Source organism: Lates calcarifer, linkage group LG12 (genome assembly GCF_001640805.2).
Source record: "Lates calcarifer isolate ASB-BC8 linkage group LG12, TLL_Latcal_v3, whole genome shotgun sequence".
Lineage (NCBI taxonomy): Eukaryota > Metazoa > Chordata > Actinopteri > Centropomidae > Lates > Lates calcarifer.
Genome location: NC_066844.1, coordinates 27,282,245 through 27,298,004, shown reverse-complemented (window position 1 = coordinate 27,298,004; position 15,760 = coordinate 27,282,245). Strand labels below are relative to the sequence as shown.

Here is a 15,760-nt window from a genome sequence, read left to right as displayed (position 1 = left end):
TGTTATGCCCCTGGGTTTGTCATTTTGACTTTTACACAGCATTCTCTTCCATGGCTGTCTGCTTTAGGAAAAGATTCTCTACAGACACATGAACGCACATAGACTGAGGCATGTTGTAATTTTGAATCAAAACCAATAAACTTAAAAACTTGGCCTGAGCAACAGTGCATTGTAAGTATGACTGCTCCTGGATATTACATCACTTTAGCTTTGTTACTGATATGTCCTGCACTGACATTTATTAGAAAGATGATATTTTACTGAAACCCAGCCCTGTGTCCCAAAACAACCTAATACAGGATTTCAAAAAGTTCCACAGTTGATTGACACAAAGTAAAAGTAATTCACCAACATGTAAACTTCTGACTTTCTTCAGCTTCATTTCTCAGGAGATTTCTTTTAAAGCAGGATGTAGGACATTTTCGAGGTAACATGATGGCAGTTTGTCATGTGATGAAGTTTATTTTGTAAAGGAGAGGTTTTGCTTTACAGACTGCTAGCAATGACTTAAAAGAGTTTAGCAACATGGGGAGAAAAAAAAGTCTTTTCATCATTGTGTGTCAAGGCTTGGAGACAGAACGCAATGTGAGGCCATGATGAGGAACAGAAGAAGTGACAGATTGAAAGTGAGAGGTTGACAAATGTGTCCATGAAAAGAGACACCAGAGTAGAAAAAAGGGGGGTGGGAGGATCAAAAGTCTGTGTGGGGTTTTGTTTGTCTTTCAAAAAAGAAAACATACAGCATCTGCAGTATTATCTGTCTGTCTGTCTTTCTATGAGACTTGGTTTTAGGGTTAAGGTTAGAATTAGGTTAGGTTAGGAGAAAGAAAGAGCCAGAGGGACACTTCTGTCATACTTCTCCCTGCTTATCCCTGTGTGTGTGTGTGTGAATACAGTATGCATTTGTACACTACACAAGGCTCGTGTTATGCGTGTATCCATCCACATGCATGTGAGCAGGAATTCAGCAGATCTCGCTGACTCCGCACAGTGACATTTCCCTAGCTCAGGCTGCTCCCCTGACATTTTCCTGGTGTCAGATCAATCTTGATTTAACCAGATGTCATATTCGCTTAGGTACACATCTCTAAATGCGGTTTCTGCAAGCACGTTTGCAAGAAACACAGACAAGCATGAAAAAACTCATCTTTACAACAAAGCAAAGCCATCACTGGGGAACAGAGGTTTTTTAAAAAAATATTTCCTGACATCGTGCAGATACACACACTGTAAATGTTGTTTTTACAAAATACAAATTTCACACTTGAGAAATTTGTGTAAGCTGAGAACGTCCTATTTAAGAGGAGCCAAGAAAAGAAAAAGTTATGTCAAGGATAATGACTCGTGTAAAGTTATCACTGAAAAAAGATGCTCAGCACAGCTTTGCAGTTTCCACAGTAAAGCAAACTTCTTCAGACAAAGTGTAAAAATTGTCACACATGCAAAGGCATATCCAATCATATAACTCTGCTCAGAGCACCAGAAAAGGTGGTGTTGATCTAAAATAAAGGAATGATAAAACATTTGCCTGATTGACTCAAATGCTAAATCACAGACCAAAAAACAAACAAACAAACAAACAAAAAACACCACTATTTTGCCATCTCCCTGAAAAGTCTCCTGCAATTTTCCAAACCTCTCAAATCATTAAGCATCTGGCCCCTGAATGCGATAACTACGACATTCAAATTACTGGTGTTTATTTTGGAGTTTTTGGAGCTGCAGTCTTTCAGACTCAGTACTGCCTTAAGGTTTACGTTATCAGCCTTCAAGCATTTCACAAAACACACACTGCCAATCACCCTGGAAAATGTTTACATCGCTTTCAAGCACAATCTTAAAATGCACACTCACAACAAACAGACGTATGATTCCAGCATTATACTCTGAAAATCAAATAATGCTGATAATGCCAAATATGCCTCTTCACCGATGACCCCAGTGTGAGACCTTTTAGCCTCTCACCTTTGACATCCCAGAGGGTGAAGTGTCGATTGCTGGAGGCTTCAGGGGCCAAAGTGAAGTAGAAGCGATGTCCGGACTGCGGCTCGTCTCGATCCACCACGCTGATGGTGTGAATTAGCTAAGGCAAGAGAAGCAACCAGAGTGGAAAAGGAAATAAAAAGACAAGAAAGAAAAGAAACAGGGGTTAGATTTTCTGCTCAGATCCACTCAAAGGAAACAAGAAAATGAATATGAACAGCACTTCACACTTTACATTTCAAATGCCTCTTTCATGAGGGAGGGAGTGAGGTGGAGCGAATACACTTGGATGCAACAGAAGCAGAAGGCTTCCTATGAAAGTGAAGTTCAAAGGGGTTACAGTCACAGAGAGATAAAAACTTCTTTCTCCAGAAAGTTGACACAGTGATGCAAAAACGTCTTAATGTTAGAAATGCAAAATCATTCTAAAATGCCTCACTGAAAAGCTTTTTTTTTTTTTGAACAGTAAAGGACAGAGATACTCTGTGAGGCTGCCATATTTGCTCTAAGAGGGAGCAAAGCCAAAATGTAAATGTTCAGGCGAACAGAGAGACAGACACAGAGACTGGGTAAGGGTGTGCTCCTCCTATCTAATGCAATAATAGTGATCCACATTCAAAGATAAAACACAACTGTGATCCAATTTTGAGAACTCTGTGTGCACACAATAAGGTGAGATAGGATTCAGTGTGAGCTGAACAGACATCAAACAGCCCCCGGAGATCCTTTCACCTTAACACAGGTCTCTCAGTGACAATCATCCTCCTCTCATCCTGTTACTCTGCAGCCAGCATCAAGCCACAAGCTGATAAATGATATTTTCACATCACGTCGTCTCTGTTTCCTCTGCTGGCACACAACGTACCAGTCCACATATTTCTTATTATTCGGATTCTTTCACCTTTGTTTACGACAGACACTCCCTTTCTGAGAAAGGATAGAGGCGACCGGCTAAAGCTAGGAGACATCACGACGGCTGACTCACAGGCTAGCAAGCTCCTGATTCCAGCATTAGCTGAGACAGCAGACACAGGGAGGATGGAGGTGAAGGCCTGGGCAGAGCATTACAGAGGAGACTGCAGAAATTAAAACTGAACCTAAATCTTTGTGTCTTAAATCTGTCATGATGTAAACTGTGTTAACTGAAAAGAGGAGCTCCAATAATGCCTTGTAATCACAAGTCATTTTCCCAAAAGTATGTGGTCACATAAACTGTAATCAGTCTGATCACTCAGATTGTGCTTTGACATTTTCCTCGAGCTAAGTGAAACTGTTCTTTCTGTTAGTTTTTTTCTGTTCAGAACAGATCTATTCTTGTTGATGATACTTGGGGAATGATTTTGTTGATTTTTCCTACAGCTACTGTTGCGAGAGCTAATGCTGCCCAACTAAAGCACTGTGGAAATAATAAGAAAGTATTTTGGCATCAACCCTCCTTCCTCCTAAGTCAGTCATGGCATTTTTTTTTTTTTTTTTTTTGGCAACTGTACATGACACAGAGACACACAGAGAACAAACATATTACAATTATTTTCACTGTGATGATCTGATTTTCCTAAAATCCTACAATGATACAATAAATAAACTCACTCTCTATAGCTTATTTGTTTACACCATACAAAAACCAGGGGGTAAAAAACAAAAATTTGCTATTTAACAGGAAGTTATGGACTATTTTCGGCTGAGCAGTTGCTAGGTAACCAGCACAAACTCCAGGAAGTTACTGAGAAGTTTTTGTCTGGACTTAACTATCCAGATATAACCTGTTAATTAGTGAGCTTTAGAGATGACTGGTAGGCAGACTGTTTCCACCTGTTTCCTGTCGTAGAGCTAAGCTAAACTAACTGGCTGCTCTCTGTAGCCTTACAGGATGTTGAGCAGACAGATGTGAGGGTGATCTCTATCCTCTCACTCTCCACCAGAAAGCCAGTGAGCATATTTACAACATGTCAAACTTTTAATTTAAGGTTGACTTGAAATTGTGAACATTGCAACTTAATGAGCAAGAGCAGAGCAGAGCATTAAAAAAAGAATCAGTGCAGCAGTGTCTGTGGAAGTTTGGATCAGTCTTTATTTCCCAAACATCAGCTGTACAGTATCTACTGCTGTTCTATTGTCTCGCACTGAATGCTGCAGATGTGGAGCACAGATGCCAAATGATGTTTTGTCAATAAGACAATGATAGAATAAAAACTAAGAGCTGTCACTCACTTTATGGAAGCTCAGATTCTTTATTTTCTCTTTTAACCATTTCCACAGTTTAGGTGTTTGTTTAGTAACAGTCCGTCCCACTCCTACCAGCTTATAGATCTATAATATTACTCCCACTGTACACACCACACGTCACCACAAACTCAGTGGCACATATCTTTCCTCTGAATATAAAATCCAATCCTTAACAGAAGGCTTAAATGACAACTCTTGCACCAGAACATGTTAAAGTGAGTCATGAGAGATTTTTTCCATCAGACAAATTATTCCTGATAAAATTTAGGGATGTTAAGTTGTGAATGGCTGTGAAATGATCCACCACTGGCTTTTCTCCTTTTTCCTGAACCTTATAAGACGACTCACACTTACACACACACACACACACACACACACAGGTACAGAGACACACATGACAAACAACCCCCCAGAACTACTATTAAGTCAGGCATTTCTCAGAATGATTAAAGCAGGACGCTTGACGGCTGTAACTCCTTTGTCTGCTCTCACAAAAGCTCACGGTATCAGATAAGATCGAGGGAAATATATCAAACTATTACTCAGCAGCTACAGTAGCAGTCTCCTCTTTTAACAGGCCAGATGCTTATAAAATGTTAAAGAAGGCTTTGTTTACCGGACTGAACTCTTCTGTCTATCCTCTCTCCTCCACCTCTCTGCTTCCTCTGTCTGCTCTCTCTAGTCATCACTGTGACTTTCTTTTCCTCTGATTCCTTGTCCTCAGTATTTATCTCCTCCAAAGTATCTCCCTCTCATTCTTGTCCTTTCCAGAAAAATGTGTCCCTCATTCAACATCTGCCTGTGAACTGATTATTCAAACAATAATACTGTAGATATATGCCGCACCTTTCTCTTACATAAAGACATCTGCTTTATTGTGTGATTTTTAATGCTCGTGTTGCCTGTCTGTGTGAGACAGCCTCATTCATTTAGAGCACCGCACAAAACTCACAAAATTATAAGCCTGAGCGGTGGCTATGCATTACTGTGACTAAGCTACTGCCGAGCACACTTCCGGGCCACAATTGTACCTTCACAATAAACAGCTCCTCAGCATTGACGTTGCATCACAGACACAGAACAGGCTTAGTCATACCCTCAGCTCAGGGAGCCTGTTTGGGATAATATGGCTTATTTTGTAATTACAAAATGCTATGGCATGATTTCAGGGTAAATCACATGCTTCTTCCTTAGCACGCTGCAAAATCTGCACTCGAGAAACACAGAAGCACATGGAGATGAACAAGAAATTATAGCCTGTGTTCTGACAACGATGACTCAAAAAATATATACATCAGAATATGACGTCTCAAATCTTATCCTTATCCAGACTGAGGCTTGAATTCTTATAGATTTGAATAGGATAGACTGAAGTTAATGTTATGTCACAATGTAGCTTTATGATATAAATTAAAATGCAGCAGTAAAATAAATGATCTGAAATGTAATGCTGGAGATTTCTCTTTAACAAAGCTGTTGTTCATACTGAATGTGTCTGCAAAAAGTTGACCACTCTTGTTATTTACAGTTAGCCATGAGCAGAGGGGTTTTATCTAAGAGCAGCACACACCAGTTGTGTATAATGTGCATCAAAACACCTTCTTGTAAAGGTCAGGATTCACCACTAGCACCAGGAAATGGAGCAGTGTTAGCACATTTGCTAACTGACTATGGCTCCTTGACTCTATCTGTGGTGTGCCAGTGTGAGGAATGGATGTGAAAAGGCACAGCTGATGTGTGTTCCCCGTCATGGTTAGGGTTTAAATATCACGCTGCTTTTTGCTTTGGATCGGAGCATTGCCCATAAGGAGAGGTGTAAAACCTGCCACAACATCACATGACTGACTCACATGACCTGTGGTACCATGCAGGTTTATGTCAAAGGTGAATTTATAGACAGTGCAGGGAGCTCTAGACACATTAATGTACATGACTGGGCCACATCATGATTTAATTATACCCCACAGTAACTGTTTACATACATTAATTAACTTTGAGCTTCACACATACTTATAGAACTGGAATTATATCTAAGGAACATGTTCACGTCGGATCGCTGAATAGGAGACCACTGCTGCATTGTAACGTGTTACTGAGGCTGAAAACGTTTTCATTCAGAACAACATGTTTGTTCTTTGTAGCAGTTAGCTAACATAACTACATTTTTACACACATGTTTGTTCTCACACATAAGAAGAAGAAGCAGAGACCATGCAATCCACAGTGATGTGTGAAGAACATGACTAAGTGCAACACACCAAAACAGATCTGATCCTCTCATCACTCTGTGGAGCCCTTTCATGTTTATTTCAGTCTAAAGGTAAAAGAATAATGAGACACTATAAGGAAAAGCTTTATTTTCAGCTGAGGGCTGGATCTACTCATTTCTTTGAAGAAATACGAACAGCAGTGAAGAAGTAGTAAGTGAGCCACGATGTGCGTTCTGTGACTGTGCCCTCAGCAGGGGGACTCTCAGGCGGCATCTCAGGGTGAGTGGAAGCTGCTGAAGGAGAGAGAGTGAAGCCAGAGAGGGAAATGAGAGAGGAGGAGAGCAAACGTGTGGGAGTTTATTGAGCAGCTAGCGAAGCTCCCTCAAGCACAATCACCTAATTAGATTTCTATCTAGTAGTCCCCTTTCCTGACCCCCTTAAATCTCTTGCATCTCTGGAAAGCTAGAAGGGGAGACTTTCCCAAAAGTACAGCCCATTTGCACTAGAGGTGTCTGAAAGGTCAAGGTTGTGAGAGAGGCAGCTTTCTCATTCGCAGCAGAAATCAACCATTTCATGACGGCAGCGGGGAGGTAATGAATGAATGAATGAATAAATAAATACACAACAACTTAAAATGAGCTGAGAGAGATTCATCTCTGAGGCCTGGATGCACTATAAACAACACTTTCATTATTCTTAGTGGTAAAAATCATCCTCATGGTGTCCAGTGGAGAATTAGAATGTCTCAGTACACTGTTCTGAACTCGGGATGCTAACATGGCTGGTGTCATGGTTTTCAGGGGCCACAATGTCAAAGGTGAAAAGCTAAGATATGATTACATACAAAGCTTTTCTTGCAAAACAATATGTTTTTTGTTCAAGCAAGATCAGAGTTTCTAATTGACAAACAAATAACACATTTTTATGTTTTATGTTTTTACATTTCACTAATTGCCATATAGGTAGCTTGTAAAGCTCCAAAGCCTAAACAAAAAACACAAAATATACACACCAGAGGCCTATACTACGAAGGGAGTTTAACCTCCTCTGATTTAACTCAGGTAATCAAGGTAAGTCACGGGTTGACAAACCCTGACTGCCTCGATCTGTGTTAAACGCTACGACGGTGGTTCAGATGTGGGTAAGTTGAGTCGGTGTGAACTTAATCAGAGTTAGTGCGTGTTGATTAAAGGGGCGTGCACCGTATCTCTCAGATGAAGAGCGCACGTTAATTCTGTGGGTTTAGAGGAATTTAAAGAGACTCTAACGACACAATGTCAAACCAACAAAGACAGAGAGACTGGTCACATGTTCTCTGGATTCTTCATCTGTAATATGAGATGTAAGGACACAGAACATATGTGATCATTATCAGATACTTGGATTACAGTCAACACGTGGGTCACATGTCTGAGAATGAGCTGTTCCTGTTAATGATGTTCTGCCTGGAACACTCAGGCTGTATATGTATGAATGTAATGCTGTTATGTTCAGTATGAACTTCATGTTAACAGTATTTCAGCCTCAGTGGAAACTGAACCTGGATCAAACAGAAACATTCTATAAAGTGGTTCACATTCACATTTATTTATTTATTATTTAATGCTGCATGTTTTGGTCTGTAGTCTACAATTACAACAGCCTGTCGCATTTAAATTATTATTCAAATCGATAATATGCAACACTAATGACGCTAAATTCTGCCACAAAAATACAAATTAAATAACTGAAATTGAAAATGGAAAATACAGAGAATTAAACACCATTTATTGGCTTTTTGTATTTATTTATTTATTTTGTGCGTGTGTGGGGGGGGTCGGGGGTGGGGAGGATTGACGGTCTTTAGACAAACCCTGTCCTGCAGAGTCAGCCTCTCTCAGTCGTGCCAATATCGATTGGTTGTTCTACCTGTGGGGCGGTAGCTTAGGTAAAAGTAACACCAGTAACACTGAGTTAACCACGAACATAAACTTAGAGACGCAGCGTAAATTACCATGGCAGCAGATCCTGGGTAAAACCTATCCACCTTTCGTAGTACAGGTTAACCAGGAAGTTACACCTGACGTCACCAAGTTACTCCTGAAGTTACTCTGATAAGACAGTAACCTCGCTTTGATAGAACAGGCCTCAGGTCAAAGCATCTGTGTTACAATATATTGACTTTAGTGACGGTGAAGGCAGCCAGGGTTCATGCTGCACAAAACCTACATCCCCAGACCAGTGGCCTCTTCACTGCACTCTTCAGAGAAAAGATGGAAATGGTGATTGGTTAAAATGATATACTGTATGTTTACATTCATTTAGAAAGGTATAAGTAGGATGGTGTTTTAGTCTGCACCAGCAAACATCATTTGTCATGGAGACAGTAAAGGCTGATCCTGTCCTGTTTAGGCTTTAGGAATTTCCACCTGCAGAGAACCATTGAAGCACCAAAGGGACTGCGTCACATGACACATATCAAGAGTTTCATGCACCTAGACTGTTATGCAGTAAACACTGATATGACAACACGAAAAGCTGGAAACTGCCGTCTGTCTAGTCTGCCGGTCTGTGTGATTCAACGTTAACATTTTAAAGACAAAAGGAAAAGGCATTTGGTGACTAGAACAGATGACTCACTCTGTCTCCTACTCATGAAATACTGCCTGGCAAAACTGTGAGTCTGTCTGGGTTTTTATTTCCTCGTCTGGGTCGGTTGGGTTCTTCTTTTACTCACTTCTGTTGTATGTCTAATATTTGCCTGTGTGTGTTTGTTGTAGTATCCTCTGCGTGTGCATGAGGTGAGTAAGTGTTGCTCTCTTGTGTGTGTGATGTGAGTGTTTGTGTTTCAGACAGGCTTAACATTTAGCTGTTTCAAACGGACTCTCCCAGGGGTTGGAGGTTGGCGGTGCCGTGGCCAAACTGAGGTGATCTGTCGCAGTGACCCAGCTCAGCCAGCTGTGAGACAGCGCGGCAGAGCTGACAGGCCTCTGTTACCCCCGGCCATACTTAGTATTTGGCTTTCCACCCAGCCTTTTTTCTGCACACATGGCACTATATGATATCTGTCCCTCTGCATTCAGTCAGATAAATACCACGAGGTGGGCGAGGAACGGGCTGAGAGGCAAAGATTGTGTTCACATGTCAGTGAGGTGCAGCAGATTGGCAAAATGGGCAAATGAAGACATGGATGCAGAATGGTATAAATCAAGACTGGATTAAAAGCCTGTGAATTATAATTACAATAACATCACTAAGCTAAGATTTGTATTATTTTCCTCAGATGGCTGAATGGTCATACTGTAGTTAAACTGCAGCACAATTTAAAACCTGTTTTTAGCAGAGTGATATAAACTGCTCCACTGTGGCTTTGTTTATATAAAGTTACAAGCAATATGATAATATAAAGTAAATGCATTCTATGGATTTACACACCACCATTATCCACAGTAACTTGGACTTTTTGTTAAATACAACACGATTCCTTTAGGATGAAGGAATACATTATGTCAATGAGGGTCCTCAAAAGCACAGAATATGCGTGTGTGCATGCACGTGTGTGTGTGTGTGTGTGTATGTTAGAGAGTTTGAGCCTCACAGCAAAAACCACTAGGACACCCCCTTTCTGCTGTGCTTTACACAGAGTAAATTCCAAAGACATGAAAAGATCAGAACTGACCTGAAGAAGCATCATGGAATAAAATGAATGCTAATAACTACAGTTTTGGATCGGAGTTCTCCATTGGAAGAAAAAATCTAAGCTGATAGCAAACAGTGACTGAGTCTGAGACTGGACTGATTTGTTCTTTACAGAATCAAAAGGACATTATCACAGTATCATAGCCACGGCCACAGCAGAAAAATATTATACATAAGAATACTGAAGTCAGGATGAACTGCAGTCTGTAATGACTAAGGAAATCATTTTCCAAAGTTTCTTCTTTTGAGAAATATTTTCAATTGAAGGTGCTCAAAACATTTTAATAAATATGATCTCTATAGTGCTGCAAACTAAACCTGAAATTTCTGATTACAGGAACAACAGATTTTCTCAACTTCTATTTTAGTTTTTTGCAGATCTGCTACAAAGACAAACTCCATCATTATATTTTCTAAAGCTCTCATGATATTTCACAGCTGCTTCCCAATATTCCAACAAATGTATGTCTCCTCTGTCTACACACACCACATTGCCTTCATGGTGGATGCCATATTTAGTTTTTATTTTTAGGTCTTTTTAGTGGAATAGAGGCATGAAACAGTAAATGGCAGCAAAACGATAATTCTGCATTTAAAGGAAGAAGCAAAAGCACGCTCTGAAACATCATGTCCTGAGTGAGAAATCAGTTTGTTCGAGCCTTTCTTACATCTTACCACACCTCAGTGATAGCAGAGTGCCAACCTTTCCACCTCAAGCACATTTAGAAACCTTTTACAGTGTTTTGGCTTTGTTTCAAATGTTTAGCATTGCGACCTGGGTATTCCCATACAGAAATCAAACGGCACATAAAAAGACGAGGATAGAAATATATATGCGGTGCAGATGAAGCTGTCACTGATGCTCTGGAAATTGATTAAAAATGGATTTCTTTTTGGCATGGACGTGCACATGTGTTCTGTATGATAGTAAGATATAAGTGCAGAAGCGATCTGTATTTACCATGTGCCTTTTTGTAAGTGCATTTTTCTCCCTCATTGTGTCTTACTGTAAAGTCACTTGTTTTGCTTCTCTTTCCATCTCTGGACATTGACCTGCCTAAGACCCCTTGCAGGATCCGTAAATAAAAGGTGACAAGCTATTTAACACTTTGTGTCATGGCCCTGGCTTGAACTGTGTCCCCAGGCGAAAGCTGCTTAGCCTGTGTCACCCATTCTTTTTATTTACTGCTCAGCCAACTCCCCCCTTCCCTCCCCCCTACCTCCACATGCATTCTTCCTCTAAACACAAACAAAATAGGTTGTGTTGCCAACTCTCAAATGGGATCAAACCCAACCGCAGTTAAAAGGCTTAGGTTAATCTGATTTTCTCTGTGGTTCCACCGAACGCTAGACCTGAGCCAGGGAGCTGACACTCCACGAGCGAGACTGGGTGATAACACAGCACACAACAGGAGACAATGGAACGCTCCTCATTAGCTCAGTAAACTGGGGGTTGATCTGACATATTAACAGTGTGACAGTGAAGGCTATGTGAGAGCAGCATGTGTGTGGGTGTGTGCATACATGTCTTTCTTTCATTGTGCCGCCTGTGCATGAACAGCATGGATGATTGTGTTTATGATATAATTTATGGTAAACAGAGAGAGCAAATATATTCAGTTGAAAAGGAGAGACAGACAGATGGATGGATGGACTGGTAGCTGAATAGGTAGATGGAGAGATACAGGGATAGATGGATGACTTTCTGGGCTGTATTTTCACAGTAAAGTGTCACTTCTGTAAAAATTAAAACTCTCAAAAGCCAAACTGAAAAACAGCACGCACAGTATGGTATATGCCTCGTTATTCCACTGACAGCTTGACTGAACGATTTAGGTATAAAATAAATTACTGTTTACTTATAATTAGCCACGATCAAGCCCTGCCATCAATCGTGATACTCATAACGCCTCGCGAGTGGGTTTCAGCTGATTTGCAGTGCCAAACATGGAACTAAAGGACCACTCTTCTGTGAAAAGTTCTGAATTTGAAAAGTAATTTGACAGTCGATTCAATTGTAAAATAACAGGTGTTGTGTGGGCTCTAATTAATTCTGCCAGAGTAGTGGGCCCATGAAGAAGGTGGAACAGACTAGACACTGAACAAAGCAGCAAATAACCCTTCAGATTTCCTTTTCACAGAGGCCAGATGAAGTGAGCAAAGTGCATGTTCTCCAGGTTCGGATGCATATATGCATGCAAAGGAGGGCAGCTCACCAGAGCTTGACATCTATTCCAGGTGAAAGAAAAATGGCCTTAATTATGCCTATTTCCAGGAGCTGTTGCCCTGTCCAAGTTTCCAAATTGATTAACAACATTCTGGGGAGCTGAAACAAAATTGAGACTCATTTTACACGCAAACATCTGTTGGCTGATGTTTATACCTCTGGACTCCTCCTTTGGCAGCTTATTTTACTGAATAAATAAGTGCACCCTGGGAGGCAGCAGACATCAAAGTACTTCAACATATCAGGCAACAGCCCTCTGCTTCAACAGAACCCTGACCTCTGAATTTATATTGTAAGGTAAAAGAGCCCCATAGAAAATCTTATGAATGTGGGGAACCTTGATGTGATGATAACATAACAGCGAAACTGCTACTCTATGTTTATTTTTATGTCTGACTGTCAAAGTGTCAGTTCCAGGGAGATAAAGATCCACTATTTTCAGTTGTAGTCTTAGATGTACTGTCTTCATTATGAGTGTTCTACTACTTTCCTGCTTTCAGATAAGAAGACAATGGAATGAGATTTAATGTGACATCCTTGACTATTATTAGGTCTATTCTGGCACCTGGTGAAAACAGTCCTGTACAGGCTGGAAACCTTGACAGTGGCTGAATGATGAATGAAATGTTCACCGAAGACATTCCTCCAGTGTGTGTGACGTTGGCTTTATCCTCTGCTTTACCCTGACTTCAGATTCTGTCTCTATTTAAGTCTGATGCACAGATTGCATGTTTTATGGGGACTACTAAAAAGCCTGTGTAAGTCTGTTGTATGAATTAATAAAGTGAGAATGTGTGACAATAGATAATGAATTGGGCCATGTAAGGGCAGACCTATCAACATCTTTGCATGTGTTTGCAGGTGTGTGCGTGGCTGTCATTTCACAGAGCTGCTTTGTGCTGCAGAGACCGTATGAGGAGAAAATATCCATTAATTCATCAATGGCAGAGATTCATAAAGGATGCCAGACATCATCCACTTTGCTCCACCTTCCTCCACCTCATGTCATCCCACAAAGAATGGTGTGTCAGTGTTTCTTGACACCACAAGTGCTAGCTTGAATATCAGATGTGGCCAAATTGCTCTGATCGGACAGCTGCCAAGCAACTCAATTACCCCTCAAGAGACCAAGGGTTTTAGGCGAGGGCTGAGTGCCAGCACCTCTGATTTTGTTAGAATACTGTGAATCAAAATTTCACTTATTGAAGGGAAACATCATAACCAGCTGACTTCTTCTTGTAGCAAAGCAATTTTTTGGTTCAGAGCCCTTCATGTTGTCATTACCTAAACTTTCATTGATCTCTCTTCAGTGAAGAAAAATATACATTATATATGTGTAACTCATCAGTCAATTGATTCACTCACTTCTCTGTCTGAGTTGGACAGCCACCAATAGCTATTCCTACCATTAGTCAGAGAAAAGAATATACAAATACCAGCACAACACAAAGCGAATCGTCAGACCCAAAACATCTTCAAACCACTCGCTCCATTTTTCAGAGGTAAAGACGCAGTGGCAACCAGTTTTTAAAATACTACTCTGAAAATAACATGGAGGAGAAAATTGTTTCCCCCATGCCCCCCAGTGGTTACCCCTGAGGCTGAAAATGAGCGTTAGAAAGCCTTTGACCCAAGGCTAACACATTTTCATTCAATCTCTGCAGCCGACATAGGCAGCGCTCCCCACAACAACACACAGAGTCTACAGACGGGAGGCACAAAGACTGACACAAAACTCCAGAACAGAGAAGAAAAAAACGGATGAAAATGAACAGAGATTGTCAGATGTTCCTGTCATTTGTCGATCTCTTGTAGACAGACAGCCATAAATACACATACAAATGAATGAATGGATGAAGACAGACAGCAAAACAAATACAGTGCCATAATCTCATGTATATATTTTTGAATGCTTTGGATTGTAATTTAAGTTTGAAATATTTCATTACATACTTTCTCTAATGAGAACATTAAAATAAACTTTTCTTTTACATTGCTAGGAGCCAGCAGTGATCTTTTTGCTGGAAGACTAATCATCTCTGTGTGATTAGGAGCTGAAGGTTAATGTGGGCTCTCGCAGATGGGAGAGGGAACGAGGAGGGAGTGAGAGAGATCAGACCAGACAATGTTCTGGAAAGGCACCGGCGGACGGCACTGCAGAGGCACAGGGGGGCAATAAGTGGTTAAGAGTCTGTGGATCAAGGGGAGGAGAGGCCTGAGCCTCATTACACGTGTAAATGCAGCTTCCAGCACGGAGGCCCCACTTTAAAGCCTTGCTTTTTTTAATTATTCCTTTGCTCTGCACATGATAATTGGGTCTAACTTAGCCCAGGGCCTGTTGACTATGTAAGGAGAATAAAACACCCTAATGACTTTGTCCATTTATAATGGTGCAGGATTGGTTCTGCCTTTTGTCTTGATTTTTTTTAAAACACACTCCCACTGTTTTATTGGTGCTTGGTAATGATGCATGTAAAAATCATTCCAGAATTTAATTTTGTCCACGATTTTGTTCTTTGTTCACACCTGCTGTTCTCTCAGAGTTCACCTGTTTGACATTTAGGACTTAATGAAACTCTGCACTAACTGCTGTCTTACCTTCTGAGAGACACTGTATAAAACCATCATCAGTAGCTTTTCAAAGAATTGATAACTGATGTCTTCTGTGATGAAGTTAGATGACATGCAGAAAACCTTTGTAGACAAAAAGCCCCACAATCTCTCATCTCATCCATTCAAATGTGAATTCTCCAAAACCTTTCTTTAGTTTAAACAGACAGAAATCCACTACTGAAATCTGTAAAATGATAATCCTACTGACATTTAATCTGCATCCAGCTAGAGTAAACTGAGAAACAGAGAAAATAAATGCATTCTTTGCAAAACAGTTTATCTCTGGTACTAACCTTCTGCCTTTTCCCAGAAGCTGAGTTATTCATTGCCTTCGGTATAAAGTGTCAAATAGATCATAGTCTGCAACTGAAAATTATCCAAACCAAAATTACTGAACTAATGAGCCACTTCTAGAAAGACGAGAAATAGAAAACCTATATAGAAAGATCTGTGGAAAAATGTTCCAAACTTGTCAGATTTATGTGGAGGCTGACTGTAGCCCCCGTCTGGACTGTAGATGGATATATGAGCACCTGTTGTTATAGTTAATCACCTGAGAAAGGTCAGTTTACTGAGTGAACTCTGACTTTAGAAATCTTAAATAAATGGATCTTTACTCAGGATACAGAAATAGTGTTTTCCTCTTTTACAATATGGCACAACATATGGTAACATTAACTTGCGAGAGGTACACTCCTCTTGTACTGCAGTCACTTTAATCTGAAAACTTCTGCCTTTTGCTACTTTATGACTTTTACCATAAAACAACAATACCTGTTTACTGTTTGTTAAAAAGGCTTCAGCTCTTTCAATATATTCAGAA

The 15,760-nt window shown here is 40.4% G+C and overlaps 1 protein-coding gene across 1 annotated transcript in view; it reads right to left on the bottom strand.

The window, feature by feature from the left end:
* The window catches only part of LOC108902125 (cadherin-22), a 134,963-nt gene that overhangs the window by 7,964 nt on the left and 111,239 nt on the right, over positions 1–15,760 (bottom strand). The window contains exon 11 of the mRNA XM_018703869.2: positions 1,966–2,083. Within this exon, the coding sequence (XP_018559385.1) occupies positions 1,966–2,083 (118 nt within the window). The remainder of the gene's footprint in view (positions 1–1,965; positions 2,084–15,760) is intronic.